Source organism: Gnatocerus cornutus, unplaced genomic scaffold (assembly GCF_029298725.1).
Source record: "Gnatocerus cornutus isolate USDA-ARS CGAHR unplaced genomic scaffold, icGnaCorn1.1 ctg00000023.1, whole genome shotgun sequence".
Lineage (NCBI taxonomy): Eukaryota > Metazoa > Arthropoda > Insecta > Coleoptera > Tenebrionidae > Gnatocerus > Gnatocerus cornutus.
In genome coordinates this window covers 4,476,876-4,497,303 of record NW_028275375.1, presented here as the reverse complement: position 1 = coordinate 4,497,303, position 20,428 = coordinate 4,476,876, and the positions used below count along the sequence as shown (strand labels likewise).

The 20,428-nt window shown below is 29.5% G+C and overlaps 1 protein-coding gene across 2 annotated transcripts in view; it reads left to right on the top strand.

The window, feature by feature from the left end:
* The window catches only part of LOC148166487 (paired box protein Pax-6-like), a 70,367-nt gene that overhangs the window by 9,944 nt on the left and 39,995 nt on the right, over positions 1-20,428 (top strand). Inside the window, exons 3-4 of one of the 2 annotated variants that reach the window (XM_088048700.1) lie at positions 8,852-9,017; positions 12,633-12,813. In XM_088048700.1, coding sequence (XP_087904826.1) covers positions 8,852-9,017; positions 12,633-12,813 — 347 coding nt within the window. Of the gene's footprint in view, positions 1-8,851; positions 9,018-12,611; positions 12,814-20,428 lie in introns of both variants that reach the window. The other variant, XM_088048699.1, reaches the window with a different exon arrangement.

Genomic DNA, 20,428 nt, shown 5'->3' with positions numbered 1-20,428 from the left:
TTGCTTCGTTCCAAAATTAAAAAATTTCTAAATATTGTCTTTTTTTTTATTATAATTAATTCATTTTGCACAGTTGCTAAGTAGATCAAAATTAGTAAATTAACCAAATTTCATTGCCATATAGTGAAAATTACACAAATTAGAAGTCTCCAAATAAAACATTAACTTTTTTCTTGGTTCCAAAATTAAAAAAAAATCTTTAAAATTTTCTGTTTTGCTCTATAATTAATTTATTTGGCACAATTAATAAACTGATCAAAATTAGTAATTCCACAAAATTTCATTGCCAAATCTTTTAAATACCCGAAATTACAGACATCAAAATAACACATTGAAATTTTTGCTTCGTTCCAAAATTAAAAAATTTCTAAATATTGTCTTTTTTTTTATTATAATTAATTCATTTTGCACAGTTGCTAAGTAGATCAAAATTAGTAAATTAACCAAATTTCATTGCCATATAGTGAAAATTACACAAATTAGAAGTCTCCAAACAAAACATTAACTTTTTTCTTGGTTCCAAAATTAAAAAAAAATCTTTAAAATTTTCTGTTTTGCTCTATAATTAATTTATTTGGCACAACTGTTAAAACAAAATAATGTAAAACTTGTAGCCTCGCCAAATTTTATTACCACATTTTTAAAATTGCTTAAATTACAGGCATCCAAATAAAACCTTGAAACTTTTTGCTTCCTTCCAAAATTAAAATATTCTAAAAATTGTCTGTTTTACTTTACAATTAATTAATTTTGCACATTTGTTAAACAGGTTTAATTTAATAACTGTACTAAATATTATTGTCATATTTTTAAAATCGCGGAATTTACAGACATTTAAATATAACATTGACTTTTTGCTTCGTTCCAAAATTTAAAATATTCTAAAAACTGTCTCTTTTGGTCTATAATTAATTAATTTGACACAATTATTAAACTGATCAAAAATTAGTAACCTCACAAAATTTCATTGCCAAATTTTTTAAATTACTATAAAAACTGTCTGTTTTGCTGAATGTTTAATTAATTTGGCACAATTATTAAACAGGTTCAAAATTAGTAATCTCCACAAATTTCATTGCCATATTATGAAAATTGCCCAAATTACAGGCATCCAAATAAAACCTTGAAACTTTTTGCTTCGTTCCAAAATTAAAAAAAATCTAAAAAATGTCTCTTTTGGTCGATAATTAATTAATTTGGCACAATTATTAAACAAATCAAAATTAGTAACCTCACAAAATTTCATTGCCAAATTCTTTAAATTACCGAAATTACAGGCTTCCAAATAACACATTGAAACTTTTTGCTTCGTTCCAAAATAAAAAAAATCTAAAAAATGTCTCTTTTGGTCGATAATTAATTAATTTGGCACAATTATTAAACTGATCAAAATTAGTAACCTCACAAAATTTCATTGCCAAATTCTTTAAATTACCGAAATTACAGGCTTCCAAATAACACATTGAAACTTTTTGCTTCGTTCCAAAATTAAAAAAAATCTAAAATATGTCTCATTTGGTCGATAATTAATTAATTTGGCACAATTATTAAACTAATCAAAATTAGTAACCTCACAAAATTTCATTGCCAAATTCTTTAAATTACCGAAATTACAGGCTTTTAAATAACACATTGAAACTTTCTGCTTTGTTGCAAAATTAAAAAAATTATAAAAACTGTCTGTTTTGCTGAATATTTAATTAGTTTGGCACAATTATTAAACAGCTCAAAATTAGTAATTTCAACATATTTCATTGCCATATCTTGAAAATTGCTCAAATTACAGGCATCCAAATAAAACCTTGGAACTTTTCGCATCGTTCCAAAATTAAAAAAAATCTAAAAAATGTCTCTTTTGGTCGATAATTAATTAATTTGGCACAATTATTAAACTGATCAAAATTAGTAATCTCACAAAATTTCATTGCCAAATTCTTTAAATTACCGAAATTACAGGCATCCAAATAACACATTGAAACTTTTTGCTTCGTTCCAAAATTAAAAAAAATCTAAAAAATGTCTCTTTTGGTCGATAATTAATTAATTTGGCACAATTATTAAACTGATCAAAATTAGTAACCTCACAAAATTTCATTGCCAAATTCTTTAAATTACCGAAATTACAGGCTTTTAAATAACACATTGAAACTTTCTGCTTTGTTGCAAAATTAAAAAAATTATAAAAACTGTCTGTTTTGCTGAATATTTAATTAGTTTGGCACAATTATTAAACAGCTCAAAATTAGTAATTTCAACATATTTCATTGCGATATCTTGAAAATTGCTCAAATTACAGGCATCCAAATAAAACCTTGGAACTTTTCGCATCGTTCCAAAATTAAAAAAAATCTAAAAAATGTCTCTTTTGGTCGATAATTAATTAATTTGGCACAATTATTAAACTGATCAAAATTAGTAATCTCACAAAATTTCATTGCCAAATTCTTTAAATTACCGAAATTACAGGCTTCCAAATAACACATTGAAATTGCAAACAACATATTTAAATTTCTGCTTTGTTGCAAAATTAAAAAAATTATAAAAACTGTCTGTTTTGCAGAATATTTAATAAATTTGGCACAATTATTAAACAGCTCAAAATTAGTAATCTCAACAAATTTCATTGCCATATTTTGAAAATTGCTCAAATTACAGTCATCCAAATAAAACTTGAAACTTTTTGCTTCGTTCCAAAATAAAAAAAACCTAAATAATTGCGTTTCGAAGTGAGCAGAGCTTCGTAATAACATAAATAACAAAGAAAATGTGTTGGTGGAGATAACGTTAAAATGCATGAATCTCTTCGTTTTTCTCCCGTCTCGGGCAATATATGCCTACGTCCACTCCAGCAGCAGCGGCGGCAACAGAAAATAAAAAGAAAGCTTCTACAAAGGTTATCATAAAGAACTTTCTCAGTTCAATCGATATTCTGTTTCAAGATGAAAATTTTCCGGTTGAGTTGCCGGCCGATGATCCAGCCGAGCTCACCCTCTTTAAATTTGGTTTCATTTGGTAAAATCACGAAAACATTAAGCCGGCAAATTTTTCCAGGTCGCAAAATGAAGAGAGAAAAGCAATAATAAATCAGAGTCCCGCGGAAGTCTCCAAAACTAACAATAATAAATATCAATGAGACATAAAGAAGCAGTGGCGGTGACAAGTGAGACTTCCTATGATAATACAGCCAGTGAGGGGTGTCTTTGTGTTGGAAAGCGACTTCTAGGCTCTGAATGGGGACGTGAGACGTTGGCCCACCCCTGCAAGATACGTAGAAATCCTTCATGCGTGTTCTGGATATATAAAAATCGAGGACTGTTCACCTTTCACTACCAGATTCCATTTGTCACGTGGAGATGCGAATAAAAGGCTTTTGTGCCGCCGAAAGACTGATTTTACTGATTTATGGGGTTTTGTTGAAGCTTCTTTATATTTATGTGGAATTTTTATCATCACACAAAAGTTAAAAACGCACTCTGATCGACCAGCAAATCCCGACGAATTGTGAAGTGCCAAATACGCTCCAGGACGCTTCATAAAACACAAACTGCTAAAATTATTCAAATTGTGTTGATATTTCATAAATGTTGACTTTTTTCTTTATAATAAATTAATTCAATATTGTAAAATTTTATTGCAACTTTTCGGTTCAACCCAAAATTAATTAATTTCTAAAAATTGTTGATTTTGCTCTAATTTGCTAATTAATGAGGCACACTTAATAAACAAGTGAAAACTGGTAATCTTGCCAAATTTTATTGTTATATTGTCGAAATTACTAAAATTACAGTCATCTAAATAAAATGTTGCAATATATTGGTTCGTTCAAAAGTTTTAAATTTCTAAAAATATGGTTTTTTACTTAATAATTAATTAATTTGGTGTAATAATTTAATTTAATAAGTCAAAAATTGTAATTTCACCAAATTTCAATGAGTCTTGGTTAAAATTACCATATTTACAGGTATCTGTAATAAATGTCAAAATTTTTAACTCTTATAAGTTTAATTAAAAATTTCTAGAAATTGTTTTTTTTGCTTTATAATTAAATAATTTAGTACTGTTATTAAACAACTTATTAAGAAGAAATTATCCAAATTTGAGCGCCGTATAAGTAAAATTACTAAAATTACAAGCAACTGACTAAAACGCAGAAACTTTTTGAGTCGTTCAGAAATTAAAATTTCTAAAAACTTAATTTTTTTCTCTATAATTAAGTAATTTGGTACAATTATTAAACAACTAATAGAAAATAAATTCTCCAGATTTGATTGTCGTATGGTGAAAATTACTGAAATTACAAGCATCCGACTAAATAGTGGAAAATTTTTGAATCGTTCAGGAATTAAAATTTCTAAAAACTGCCATTTTCGCTCTATAACTAAATAATAGGGCTCAATTATTAAACGACTTATAAAAAGTAAATTCTGAAAATTTTATTGTCATATGGTTAAAATTACTAAAATTACAAGAATCTATTTAAAACATTGGCACTTTTAGGTTCGTTTAAAACTTAAAAATTTCTAAAAAATTGTATTCTTTACTTTATAATTAGGTAATTTGGCACAATTATTAAACGACTCATAAAAAGTAAATTTTTCTAATTTGATTGCTGTATGTCAAAAATTATCAAAATTACAAGCATCCAACTAAATTGTGGAGACTTTTTGAAACGTTCAGGAACTAAAATTTCTAAAAACTGCCATTTTTTCTCAAGAATTAAGTAATTTGGCACAATTAATTAACGACTTATAAAAAGTACATTCTTAAAATTTGGTTGCCGTGTGGTAAAAATTACCAAAATTACAAGCAAAAAACATTGGCACTTGAAGGTTCGACCAAAAATTAAAAATTTCAAAAAACTGCCACTTTTGCTCTTTAATTAAGTAATTTGGCACAATTATTAAACCAGTCATAAAAAGTAAATTCTCCAAATTTTATAGTCGTATGGTAAAAACTACAAAAATTACAACCATCCAACTTAAACAAAGAAGCTTTTTGAATCACTCGGTCATTAAAATTTCTAAAAACTGCAATTTTTGCTCTACAATTAAGTAATTTGACACAGTTATTAAACGACTTATAAAAAGTAAATTCCTCAAACTTGATTGCCGTATATTGAAAATTACCAACATTACAAGCATCTAACTAAAATATGGGCACTTTTAGGTTCGTCCAAAAATTAAAAATTTCTAAAACCTGCAATTTTTGCTCTATAGTTAAGTAATTTGGCACAATTACTAAACAACTCATAGGAAGTAACTTCTGTAAATTTTATTGTCGAATGGTAAAAATTGCCAAAATTATAAGCATCTAACTAAAACATTGGCACTTTTAGGTTCGTCTAAAAATTTAAAAATTCTAAAATCTGCCATTTTTGCTCTATAATTAAGTAATTTGGCACAATTATTAAACCAGTTATAAAAAATAAATTTCCCACACTTGATTGTCGAATTATGAAAATTACCAGAATTACAAATATTCAAATCAAACGAAGAAACTTTTGAATCGTTCAGGAATGAAAATTTCCAAAAACTGCCATTTTTGCTCTATAATTAAGTAATTTGGTACAGTTATTAAACAATTTATAAAAAGTAAATTCTTCAAACTTTATTGCCGAGAAAATTACCAACATTACAAGCATCTAACTAAAATATTGGCACTTTTAAGTTCGTCCAAAAATTAAAAACTTCCAAAAACTGCAATTTTTGCTCTATAATTAAGTAATTTGACACAATTATTGCTCATAAAAAGTTACATTTCCAAATTTTTTAGTCGGCTGGTGAAAATTGCCAAAATTATAAGCATCTAATTAAAATATTGGCGCTTTTAGGTTTGTCCAAAAATTAAAAATTTCTAAAAACTGCCACTTTTGTTCTTTAATTAAGTAATTTGGCACAATTATTAAACAGCTCATAAAAAGTAATTTTTTTAAATTTTATTGTCGGATGGTAAAAATTGCCAAAATTATAAGCATCTAACTAAAAAAATTGCACTTTTAGGTTCGTCCAAAAATCAAAAATTTCTAAAAACTGCCATTTTTGCTCTATAGTTAAGTAATTTGGCACAATTACCAAACAACTCATAGGAAGTAAATTCCCCAAACTTAATTGCCGTATAATAAAAATTACCAACATTCCAAGCATCTAACTAAAATATTGGCACTTTTAGGTTCGTCCAAAAATTAAAAATTTTTAAAACCTGCAATTTTTGCTCTATAATTAAGTAAATTGACACAATTATTGCTCATACAAAGTAACTTTTCCAAATTTTATTGTCGTATGGTGAAAATTGCCAAAATTATAAGCGTTTACTAAAACATTGGCACTTTTAGGTTCGTCCAAAAATTAAAAATTACTTAAAACTGCAATTTTTGCTCTATAATTAAATAATTTGTCAAAATTATTAAACAACTCATAAAAAGTAAATTCCCCAAACTTAATTGCCGTATAATAAAAATTACCAACATTCCAAGCATCTAAAGTATTGGCACTTTTAGGTTCGTCCAAAAATTAAAAACTTCCAAAAACTGCAATTTTTGCTCTATAATTAAGTAATTTGACACAATTATTGCTCATAAAAAGTTACATTTCCAAATTTTTTAGTCGGCTGGTGAAAATTGCCAAAATTATAAGCATCTAATTAAAATATTGGCGCTTTTAGGTTTGTCCAAAAATTAAAAATTTCTAAAAACTGCCACTTTTGTTCTTTAATTAAGTAATTTGGCACAATTATTAAACAGCTCATAAAAAGTAATTTTTTTAAATTTTATTGTCGGATGGTAAAAATTGCCAAAATTATAAGCATCTAACTAAAAAAATTGCACTTTTAGGTTCGTCCAAAAATCAAAAATTTCTAAAAACTGCCATTTTTGCTCTATAGTTAAGTAATTTGGCACAATTACCAAACAACTCATAGGAAGTAAATTCCCCAAACTTAATTGCCGTATAATAAAAATTACCAACATTCCAAGCATCTAACTAAAATATTGGCACTTTTAGGTTCGTCCAAAAATTAAAAATTTTTAAAACCTGCAATTTTTGCTCTATAATTAAGTAATTTGACACAATTATTGCTCATAAAAAGTAACTTTCCCAAATTTTATTGTCGTATGGTGAAAATTGCCAAAATTATAAGCGTTTACTAAAACATTGGCACTTTTAGGTTCGTCCAAAAATTAAAAATTACTTAAAACTGCAATTTTTGCTCTATAATTAAATAACTTGTCACAATTATTAAACAACTCATAAAAAGTAAATTCCCCAAACTTAATTGCCGTATAATAAAAATTACCAACATTCCAAGCATCTAAAGTATTGGCACTTTTAGGTTCGTCCAAAAATTAAAAACTTCCAAAAACTGCAATTTTTGCTCTATAATTAAGTAATTTGGCACAATTATTAAACCAGTCATAAAAAGTAAATTCTCCAAATTTTATAGTCGTTTGGTAAAAACTACAAAAATTGCAACTATCCAACTTAAACAAAGAAGCGTTTTGAATCATTCGGTCATTAAGTTTTCTAAAAATTGCCAATTTTGCTCTATAACTAAATAATTTAGCACAGTTATTAAACGACTCATTAAAAGTAAATTCTCTAAATTTCCTTGCCATGTGGTCAAATTAACCAAAATTATAAGCAAACAAAAAAAAAACATTTCCAATCTTAAAATTAAATTAAAATTTTCGATTTTTTTTAATTTTATTGGTCTTATTAATTAGTGTAGTACAGTTAGCAAACAACCTCCCCAAATTACACCAACAAGAAACTTTCATCGCCACACAAAGGCCCAAAACGCACCGCTCGCTCGTCAAACTCTTCGAATCAGTTTGCGAAATTGAAGTGTCAAATAAGTCCGTGTCGGCTTCATGAAAGCCATAACAAATTGTGATTAGACCTTTTATACTTTTGTTGAGCTGTGGTAAGCTTGGGTTAGTTACGGTTTGGGCCGTGGGGTGCAATTCCACCAACTCCAAACGTGCCGATCGATATTCATTAATTAGAAATTTGCACTAAATCATCCGATTGTGGTGTTGTCTCAAAGAAACGCTTTGTCGAAGGAGAGAAAATTCAAAAGCGGTGGTTTTCCCATTGTGGAAACTCCCGGAGAAAAAATTTAGTTGGTGGAATGAACGCCTGCCTGGACATGGTCCGGGATTAGTCCATTCATCCCACATTTACCGATGTTTGTCAGCTTGGGCTCTGTGTAGGCTATTATACTGTTTGCTCTTGCATTTGTATTTATTAGTATCGACAGAGGGTTGAATGAGGGGAGTTTAGCCAGACACTTGAGCGTTGCATCCAGAATTTGATTAAAATTCACATCAGAATAAGAGTCGTTTTCCCGAATCGGGTGATTGACGTTTCTCGAAGAATTCCCGTGATTTCTTCGGGAATTTCCTCACACTTGTCAGTTCCTTTCCTTCTCCGCCGACAGATGAACAACTCACTAGTCCTCGCACGTATCCCCGAATAAATTGCGCAAAATCCCTCGGGAAACTTTCGAAAACGACCCACCAACAATACTCACTCTTTGAATTTTTTCCAGGTAATCAAGATGTTGCAATCTTGAAGGGTTGAAACGACGAGGACCCGTCCAAGGAGCGCCGACGATGAGAAAACATATCGATATGCATGCTTTGTTTTTGTGTCCACCCTGTCGATATGTTTTTGTGTGTCGTTGTGATGTTGGCTCCACTGAATGTGTCCTCGTCCTGTGCAAGGTAGTCAGTTGACGAGATCATTCTTTAGCTCGTTTCTCACACCGTATGATGTGCACAGTAAGGTGCAGTTTTATGTGTAGTAAAAATGAATAGTGTCTGATTGGACTCTAACATTGGCACGACTGTGGGCAGGTCATAGCGGTGTGAACCAGCTAGGGGGGGTGTTCGTCAGCGGGCGACCCTTGCCGGATTCCACCAGGCAGAAGATCGTCGAACTTGCTCATTCCGGAGCCCGGCCCTGTGACATCTCCAGGATACTGCAGGTCTCCAATGGGTGTGTCTCCAAGATACTTGGCAGGTAACCACCAAAACTACTTGGAAAAGTGACGTACTTGAACTTGAGCGTAAACAGAACGATTAGGTTTCAGTTACGTCGCTTTTCTGGGAATTTGGTAATGTCCCTATTTTTTTTTTCTTGATTGACCACCTAAAAAATTCATCAAGGTTAGTAAATAAAATGTAAGCTGGAAAACAAGTTTCTAACTTCAACATTAATTTGTTGCGCTGATGTGTGCAACGAAACAGAAAAACTAATTGTAGTTCAAAATTTTCCATTTTTCGAATTTTGGAAAGGAATACTTCCAAATGTTGTTGCTTTTATGTAAAAACTACCAAATTTACGAAATTTAACGCAAAATATCGAAAATTTTTAATTCGCATCAGAAAACTTAAAATTGAATTCCAGATTTTCGATTTTTTTTTAGAAATGTTTGGTTTGATCAACGAGATATTTTACGGTTTCTTCCACTTAATAATTTTGCAATTTGACAATTTATAATCACCTTAAAAAAATAATAAGATTAAAACTGCAAGATTGTAACAATTATTTTTTTTTTTCGTTTTTAGAAAATTATAAAAAATATTGATCTAAAATTTTGAAATTTGACACAGTTAATAAACTGAACGAAAGTAGTAATCTCTCCAAATTTGTTTGCTGTCACGTTCAAACTGTAAAAATGACACGTGTAAATATAAAATTTTAAAATTTTATTTGGTTTATTCTAAATATAATAATTCCAAAAATTTGTGTTTTTTGGTCTAAAATTTTGTAATTTGCTACAGTTAATTAGTAAGGCAAGAGTAGTAACCTCTACAAATTTCGTTGCTGTCACGTTAAAACTGGTGGAATTACTCGTGTGAATATAAAATTTTGAAATTTTTGGATTATTACGAAAATAAAAATTTCTAAAATTTGTGTCTTTTAATCTAAAATTTTGTAATTTGGTGTAATCAATAAGCAAGACGAAAGTAGGAGTTTCTCCAATTTTTATTGCTGTAGCGTTAAAACTAATAAAATTACACATGTAAATACAAAATTTTCAAATTTTTTGTTTATTACTAAAATAATTTTTTCTTAAACTTGTGTATTTTGATGTAAAATTTTGTAGTTTGGTGTAATTAATAAGCAAGACAAAAGTAGTAATTTTTTCAATTTTTATTGCTGTAGCGTTAAAACTAATAAAATTACACATGTCAATATAAAATTTTCAGGTTTTTTGTTCATTACGAAAATAAAAATTTCTAAAATTTGTGAATTTTAATTTAAAATTTTGTAACTTGGTGTAAGCAAAAAACAAGACGAAAGTAGTAATCTCTACAAATATAGTTGCTGTAACATTAAAACTCCAAGAATTACACGCGTGAATATAAAATTTAGAATTTTTGGATTATTACGAAAATAAAATTTTCTAAAAGTTGTGAATTTTAATTTAAAATTTTGTCTTTTGGTGTAAGCAAAAAACAAGACGAAAGTAGTAATCTCTACAAATTTAGTTGCTGTAACATTAAAACTCCAAGAATTACCGTGTGAATATAATATTTTGAAATTTTTGGATTACTACAAAAATAATTTTTTTTAAACTTGTGTATTTTGATCTAAAATTTTGTAATTTGGTGTAATTAATAAGCGAGACGAAAGTAATAATTTCTACAAATTTTGTTGCTATAACGTTAAATCTGCAAGAATTACACGTTCAAATATTAAAATTTTAAAATTTTGTGTTCATTACAAAGATAAAATTTTCTAAACTTTGTGTATTTTAATCTAAATTTTTGTAATTTGGTGTAATCAATAAGCAAGACGAAAGTAGTAATTTCTCTAATTTTTGTTGCTGTAACGTTAAAACTGATAGAATTACACGCGCAAATATAAAATTTTTGAAATTTTTGGTTTATTACAAAGAAAAAAATTTCTAAAATCGGCGTACTTTAATCTAAAATTTTGTAATTTGGTGTCATCAATAAGCAAGACCAAGATAGTAATCTATACAAATTTCATTGCGGCAACGTTAAATTTTGAAGAATTACACGTGTAAATATAAAATTTTCAAATATTTGGTTCATTAAGATGATAAAAATTTCTAAAATTTGTGTCTTTTAATCTAAAATTTTAAAATTTGGTGTAATGAATAAGCAAGAGAAAAGTAGTAATTTCTTCAATTTTCGTAGCTGTAACGTGAAAACTGATAAAATTACACGTGTGAATATAACGTTTTTAAATGTTTGGGAATTCATTACAAAAACAAAAATTTCTTAAACTTTTGTATATTGGTCTAAAATTTTGTAATTTGCCACAGTTTAACTAGTAGTTCAAGAGTAGTAATCTCAATCAATTTCGTTGCTGTAGCGATAAAAATGATAGAATTACACGTGTGAACATAAAATTTTGAATTTGTTTGTGCATTACGAAGATAAAAATTTCAAAAATTTGTGTAATTTGATCTGATTTAAAGTTTGTAATTTAACACAATTAATTTATTAGTCATAAGTGTAATTTTGCCAAGTTTTATTCTTATACCATTAAAATTACAAGAATTGCAAGCTTTAATAAAAAAAAAATGAAAATTTTTAGTTACATTTCTGAATAAAAATTTCTAAAATTTGACAATTTTGGTCTAGAAAATTGAAATTTGGCACAATCACTTAGGTAGCAAAAAATTATAAGTTTACCAAAACTTGCTCTTATATGTATTTTGAAAATTACAAAAGTTATAAATTTTATTATTTTATATTTTATTATTAAATCTTTGCAACTACCAAAATTATGAAATTTAACCTTTTTTTAACAATTTTTGAAGAAGTGCAAAATCATTCCTAAAGTGAAAAGCCCTTCTGATCTCAAATTACAAACTTCTAGAGCAAAAGAGACCAATTTTAAGAATTTTTATTTAACGATCCACTCGTTTTTTCTACCAAATGAAGAAATCGGAATAAAACCCACAAAATAATTTAGTCAATAGCTGACATTATCTTTATCAAAGTTTTTTTTTGTTACAAAAAACGCAACGAAACAATCAACTCGATTATAACTTTCCATTCTTTACCTGGACCTCAAAAATTGTTTATTGAACAAATTTCTAAGCTAATTACATAAATCATACACAAAATAGAATCAGTTTTAAGAAACTGTTAAGAAGTGGAACTTAGGATTTATTGTGCAACATTTTCATGGGGTTTTATTTATTATCCTTGTATCACTGATTTTTCTTAGTGTTTCTACGCTTTTAGAAATAGCAGTTAATTCAGACTTCTGTAATTTGAAATAAGTTGGTAGTTCCGTCAAATTTCAAACTAAAAAGAACAGGGCTACCAATTCATGCTAAAATTCTGTATCCTATTTTCAGTAGGTAACATTTAGAGCAAACAGTAGAATAGAATAAAGCTTTTTTACTAGTTATTTTAATTTAAAAAAGCGAGCTGGTCGACTAAAAATCTCCAGATTTTAGAACTTCCTCAGAACCTGTTTTAATTTTTTTCAGATTGTAATGTTTCATAAAATAAATGAGTAAAGTAGTAACGTAAAAATCCAGTGCTACCAACATCACAGAATCATCAGCCTCCCTAGTGATTTAAGAATGAATTAGTTGTCTTTCAGGTATGTATGTGTCTAAAGCTCTTTGGCCTCTTCCCCCAGGTACTACGAGACTGGTTCAATCCGCCCCCGCGCCATCGGCGGCTCCAAACCTCGAGTAGCAACAGCGGAAGTCGTCTCAAAAATCTCCTCCTACAAACGAGAGTGTCCTTCAATCTTCGCCTGGGAGATCCGAGATCGACTGTTGCAAGAGGGTGTCTGTACCAACGACAACATCCCGAGCGTAAGTAATGCACCCTGACAACTGTAGTAGTGGTGATGTTATGGTTGGTGACGTGGAAACGGAGACATGCATGAGAACTCGACAACCACCAAGATGTGACAAGAGATATGTTGTAATTAAAAAGTCGAGCTAATGATGGAAAAAGATACCAATCGGTGGTAGCGATGGCTTTCGCGTCGCGTCGGCTGTTTCCAGCGATGATTTATTTTCTCTTGGAAGTGTTTACATAAATTGGAAGTTGGAAGTGTGACGAGAGCTCCATATCGATCAGGACGAACAGTACCGGTTAAACGGAAGCATAAGCTCACGATAACAGCATCAGGTTTAATCAGTTTGTAATCATCGGTTTAACCTGCGTGACGAGCCTCTTATATAACTTCACTCTTCCGCACATTAGGCGCCCCTTTGCCACCCTCCGCCGTAATAAAGGAGCTCTCTAAACCGGGAAACTATGAAAGAATATTGCAGGCTCTGATTATGCGTCATTTTTCATCCCCAATTTCAACGGAAATTTAATCAAACCAAACTTTCAACAGTTTAGTAATTATTTTTTCTTGCTTTCTGGTTCGAGGAGCAATCATACTTTATTGTTCTTTGTTAACAAGACCTCTGACCTCCCGCGTTCGAAAGGATGAGTAAATCTTCAGAGTACCGTTTATTGGATGCATGCAAATTTCCATGGCAACGTCCCTCATCTCCCATTGCTTGCGATGTCTCTATTCCTCAAAACAAAAACGTTATGGATTTTTCTGTTCAAACGCGCAAGGGCTTTTGATCAGATTGCATACGCTCAAAATTGCCAAACTTGCAGATTCTTGGGCAAATATTTGAAACTTTCAACTGTTGCAAGGAAATCATTGGCTTTACGGCGATCCACTGCGCTTTTATTATCTGGCGGATTTCTCAGTGCATTTATATTTATCGCGCTCTCAGAAATACAAGCAGATCGTCATTTATTTGCGTTCAGAGGGTTTGCGACATGAAAATTTCGAATTTTGATAAAAGGCCACAAAGAAACCATTAAAAAATAGTTGCGTCTTTATAGATAAAAAAATAAATAATTGGAGGCCAAAAATGCTTGGTAGAATTTTCTTAAATTTTTCTTTTTTGTTCAAATTCGTAGTAATTTTTAGTTTAAGTTTAAAACTACAAGAATTACAGATTAACAGTCAATTTTGATCATTTTGAAGAAAAAAATTTCAAGACTTTGTAATTTGCTGCAGTTACTTAACTTTTCAACTAGTTTTGTTTCAAAATGGTTTAAAAAAAATGTAGTCTTGGTTCTGTTGGTGTCACTGCGATGAAATTTGGAGAACTTGCTACTCCTAACTCGTTTATTAGCTGTACCAAATTTCAAAATTTTTGATCAGCTGATTTAGAATTTAGAAATTTTATTTATAAAGCGAATCAAAAAGTTTCAAAATTGTTTAAAAAGCATTGTGTTTTTCGTTGTGTTGGTCCTACTGCTATGAAATTTGGGGAGGTTGCTAATCTTATATCACTTAGTAACTGTACCAAACTTCGAAATTCTGAAGCTATCAATTCAGATTTTATAAATTTTTCTTTTTAAGGCAAACTCACAATTTTTAAAATTGTATAAAAAATTGTATTTTTGATTGTGTTGGTGCCAAATCGTTAAAATTTGATGAAGTTGCTACTCTTAACTCATTAAATATCTGTACCAAATTTCAAAATTCTGAAGCAACAGACTCAAATTTTAGAAATTTTTATTTTTAGGGCAAATCCAAAAATTTTTAAATTGTATAAAAAAATGTATTTTTTGTTGAGTTGGCGCCACTGCGATGAAAATTAAGGAAGTTTCTACTCTTAACTCATTTAGTAACTGTAGCAAATTTCAAAATTTTGGAGTAACAGTCTCAGATTTTAGAAATTTTTATTTTTAGAACACGAAATTCTCAAAATCGTATAAAAAAATTGTTTTTTTTTGTAGTGACACCACATTGATGAAAATTGGGGAATCTGCGACTATTAACTTAATTATTAATTGTACGAAATTTAAAAATTCTAGAGCAATAGAGTTATATTTTAGAAATTTTCGTTTTTAGAGCAAATTCAAGTCACAAATCGCTTGAATTCTGTTATTAGTGGAACTAAAATGTTGCAATTTTCTTTGAATTTCAGTGTTTAAGTTTAAAACTACAAGAATTACAGATTTAACAGCCAATTTTTATCATTTTTAATAAAAAAAAATTTAAGACTTTGTAATTTGCTGCAGTTACTAAACTTTTCAACTAGTTTTGTTTCAAAATGGTTTAAAAAAAATGTAGTCTTGGTTGTGTTGGTGTCACTGCGATGAAATTTGGAGAACTTGCTACTCCTAACTCGTTTATTAACTGTACCAAATTTCAAAATTTTTGATCAACTGATTTAGAATTTAGAAATTTTATTTATAAAGCGAACCAAAAAGCTTCAAAATTGTATAAAAAGCATTGTGTTTTTCGTTGTGTTGGTCCTACTGCTATGAAATTTGGGGAAGTTGCTAATCTTATATCACTTAGTAACTGTACCAAACTTCGAAATTCTGAAGCTATCAATTCAGATTTTATAAATTTTTCTTTTTAAGGCAAACTCACAATTTTTAAAATTGTATAAAAAATTGTATTTTTGATTGTGTTGGTGCCAAATCGTTAAAATTTGATGAAGTTGCTACTCTTAACTCATTAAATATCTGTACCAAATTTCAAAATTCTGAAGCAACAGACTCAAATTTTAGAAATTTTTATTTTTAGGGCAAATCCAAAAATTGTTAAATTGTATAAAAAAAATGTATTTTTTGTTGAGTTGGAGCCACTGCGATGAAAATGGAAGTTTCTACTCTTAACTCATTTAGTAACTGTAGCAAATTTCAAAATTTTGGAGTAACAGTCTCAGATTTTAGAAATTTTTATTTTTAGAACACGAAATTCTCAAAATCGTATAAAAAAATTGTTTTTTTTTTTGTAGTGACACCACATTGATGAAAACTGGGGAATCTGCGACTATTAACTTAATTATTAATTATACGAAATTTAAAAATTCTAGAGCAATAGACTTATATTTTAGAAATTTTTGTTTTTAGAGCAAATCCAAGTCACAAAATCGCTTGAATTCTGTTATTAGTGGAACTAAAATGTTGCAATTTTCTTTGAATTTCAGTGTTTAAGTTTAAAACTACAAGAATTACAGATTTAACAGCCAATTTTGGTCATTTTTAAGAAAAAAAAATTTAAGACTTTGTAATTTGCTGCAGTTACTAAACTTTTCAACTAGTTTTGTTTCAAAATGGTTTAAAAAAAATTGTAGTTTTGGTTGTGTTGGTGTCACTGCGATGAAATTTGGGGAAGTTGCTACTCCTAATTCGTTTATTAGCTGTACCAAATTTCAAATTTTTTGATCAACTGATTTAGAATTTAGAAATTTTATTTTTAAAGCGAGCCCAAAAGATTCAAAATTGCATAAAAAAATTGAATTTGTGTTTGTGTTGGCGCCACTGCAATGAAATTTTGGGAGATTACTACTCTTTACTCATTTAGTAACTGTACTAAATTTTAAAATTCAGGAGCAATAGACTCAGATTTTAGAAATTTTTATTTGTAAAGCGAACCAAAAAGTTTCAAAATTGTATAAAAAGCATTGTGTTGGTCCTACTGCTATGAAATTTCTGGAGGTTGCTAATCTTATATCACTTATTAACTGTACCAAATTTCAAACTTCTGGAACTATCAATTCAGATTTTATAAATTTTTTTTTTAAGGCAAACTCACAATTTTCAAAATTGTATAAAAAAATTGTATTTTTGATTGTGTTGGTGCCAAATCAATAAAATTTCTTGAAGTTGCTACTCTTAACTCATTAAATATCTATACCAAATTTCAAAATTCTGAAGCAACAGACTCAAATTTTAGAAATTTTTATTTTTAGGGCGAATCCAAAAATTTTCAAATTGTATAAAAAAAAATATTTTTTGTTGAGTTGGCGCCACTGCGATGAAAATTAGGAAAGTTTCTACTCTTAACTTATTTAGTAACTGTAGCAAATTTCAAAATTTTGGAGTAACAGCCTTAGATTTTAGAAATTTTTATTTTTAGAACACGAAATTCTCAAAATCGTATAAAAAAAATTAATTTTTTGTTGTGGTGGCACCACATCGATGAAATTTGGGGAATCTGCGACTATTAACTTAATTATTATTTGTACGAAATTTAAAAATTCTAGAGCAATAGACTTATATTTTCGAAATTTTTGTTTTTAGAGCAAATCCAAGTCACAAAATCGCTTGAATTCTGTTATTAGTGGAACTGATGATAAATGAAATGCAATTTCGCAGACTTATCGCCCTTAGTTTGTTAATTTATGTAACTCATTTAGAAAAAAAAATTAATTTACAATTGCAATTGAATTTGAAATCGAGTGGCAAGTCGTGGTTACAAAACCATTACCAATTGTGTAACACGAAAACTCTTAGAATTGGAAAATTTGAATTTTTTATTAAAAAAGGGGTGCACATTTAAAAAATAGTATAAAAGACTTGTTTTATAATGGCATTATAAAACACGTTCTTTAATATACTATTGTTAAACTAGAGTGTTAAAACACCTCCAGATTTTATTGCTTGTTTGCTTTAAACCAACCACTACGTTCCAAAATTCAACACCAAATGTCGGAAATTTATGGTTAGTATTAAAAATAAAAATTTCCGAAATCTCAATTTTGATTGCTGCACGAAAACTAAATCTCTAAAATTAAATTTGTTCCTTCCACTCTATAATTTTGTAAATTGCCATATTTCTGAGTCTTTGCTATTGATCAAATTGCAAACGTTCAAAATTACCAAAGTTGCAGATTCTTTCGCAAATACTTGGAACTTTCAACAGTTGAGAGCTTTTACGGCAATCCAGAGGTTGGCAGTGCGCTTTTATAATCTCAGTACATTGAAATTTATCGTTCCCTCATAAATAAAACAAACATAGCATAATTCATTTCCATTCAGAGGTTTTCCATCATCAGTCATTCATAAAAATTTGGAAACCCCATCTATAACCCCGCCGCCGCCGCCGCCGTAAAACCGAATAATATAAACCAACAATTTGTCTTTCGTGAAAAGAAACCCACAAGAAAACACAGTAACTTTCACATTCGAAGCATTCCGGCAATAAATTTAAAAAAATGTAGGATTTCGCGGATGCCATTAATTCTAAAAGCATTTTTAAGTCGTGCAAAAGTTTCCTCTTTGGCGGCCAGCTGGGTTCCAACGCTATTAATGGACAGATAAAGTTATTTGACGAGCCGCCGCATATCTCCGCTACAGATGGGGGCGGCGGCGGGGGCGAAGAGCGGACCGCATTGATTGGAGCATCTCCCAACCAGTCAAGCGAGAGGAATCAACTTTAAAACGGTACTGAAACAGCATTCCCCTAGCATTACCCCTGAAACATTTTCTGAAACGGTAAAACCTTCATGATAACGCGGGGTTTAATTATATTGGGGGCGGAGGGCGAAGGGATTTTTGGGAAACTTTCGATTTTTGCCTCGCTCATTAGTAAAGGGCCTTTTAAAATTTCACAGCATCAGTATTGTTAGCTAAGGCGAGGGTGTTCAAAATCGAATCCGTCGGTGGTGTGGCTCGGAATTATGCTGTGTAATGTAAGGCAGCGAGAGGGTGATACGCAGTAAACCGTAAAGACGAGCGTGCAGTCACAAGAGGGTGCATAGATTTGCCGCCTGTTTGCCAAGAAAACGGGATGAAACTCTTGCGTTGGTCCTTTAGAGCCGACGACCACCTTGACCTAAACCTTCAGTTTGAACAAATTGTCCTCTGAATTTATTTCCTCGAAATTTGTTTTCTTAATAAACAATTTAACACTGAAAAATCTGCGAAATTCTATAAATAAGTTAACTACAGGGCGATACATCATTCAAACAAACTCAAAGTCACTAAAAAAATTTGAAAAAGTTAAAAAGCTCAGCGCAAGATTGTAGAAATTTGAGAGTTTGCTCTACAAATAAAAATTTCTAAAATCTGAATCTATTTCTCTAAAATTTTAATATTTGGTGCAGTGACTAAATGAGTTATAAGTAATAACCTCCCCAAATTTCATCGCAGTGGCTTCAACACAATTAAAAATACAATTTTTTATACGATTTTGAGATTTTTCGGTTTGCCTTAAAAATAAAAATTTCTAAAATCTGAGTTTGTTACTTCAGAATTTTAAAATTTGGTACAGATATTTAATGAGTTAAGAGTAGCAACTTCACCAAATTTTATCGATTTGGCACCAACACAATCAAAAATACAATTTTTTTATAGAATTTTGAAAATTGTGAGTTTGCCTTAGAAAGAAAAATTTATAAAATCTGAATTGATACCTCCAGAAGTTTGAAATTTGGTACAATTACTAAGTGATATAAGAGTAGTAATCTCCCAAAATTTCATTGCAGTGGCGCCAACACAAACACAAATTCAATTTTTTTATGCAATTTTGAATCTTTTGGGCTCGCTTTAAAAATAAAATTTCTAAATTCAAAATCAGTTGATCAAAAATTTTGAAATTTGGTACAGCTAATAATCGAGTTAGGAGTAGCAAGTTCTCCAAATTTAACTAAACTAGTTGAAAAGTTTAGTAACTGCAGCAAATTATAAAGTCTTAAATTTTTTTTTTCTTAAAAATGACCAAAATTGACTGTTAAATCTGTAATTTTTGTAGTTTTAAACTTAAACACTGAAATTCAAAGAAAATTGCAACATTTTAGTTCCCTGATAACAGAATTCAAGCGATTTTGTGACTTGGACTTGCTCTAAAAACAAAAATTTCTAAAATATAAGTCTATTGCTCTAGAATTTTTAAATTTTGTACAATTAATAATTAAGTTAATAGTCGCAGATTCTCCAAATTTTATCGATGTGGAGTCACCACAAAAAAATCAACTTTTTTATACGATTTTGAGAATTTCGTGTTCTAAAAATAAAAATTTCTAAAATCTGAGGCTGTTACTCCAAAATTTTGAAATTTGCTACAGTTACTAAATGAGTTAAGAGTAGAAACTTTCCAAATTTTCATCGCAGTGGCGCCAACTCAACAAAAAATATTTTTTTTATACAATTTGAAAATTTTTGGATTCACCCTAAAAATAAAAATTTCTTAAATCCGAGTCTGTTGCTTCAGAATTTTGAAATTTGGTACAGATATTTAATGAGTTAAGAGTAGCAACTTTACCAAATTTTATCGATTTAACATCAACACAATCAAAAATACCTTTTTTTTATACAATTTTGATAATTGTGAGTTTGCCTTAAAAGAAAAATTTATAAAATCTGAATTAATAGCTCCAGAATTTTGAAATTTAGTGCAGTTACTAAGTGATCTAAGAGTAGCAACCTCCCCAAATGTCATAGCAGTAGGACCAACACAACAAAAAATATAATTTTTTATATACCTAATGTTGAAACTTTGGGATTTTCCTAAAAATGAAAATTTTTAAAATCTGAGGTTCGGTTTACAGAAGCTATGTTAAATCTTTAAGTTCGATTAAATATTTATCATCATGTTAAAGTGACATGTGATTATATTTCCGCCAATCAAATTAATTGCGAGATTAACTTAATTTCAATTAAATT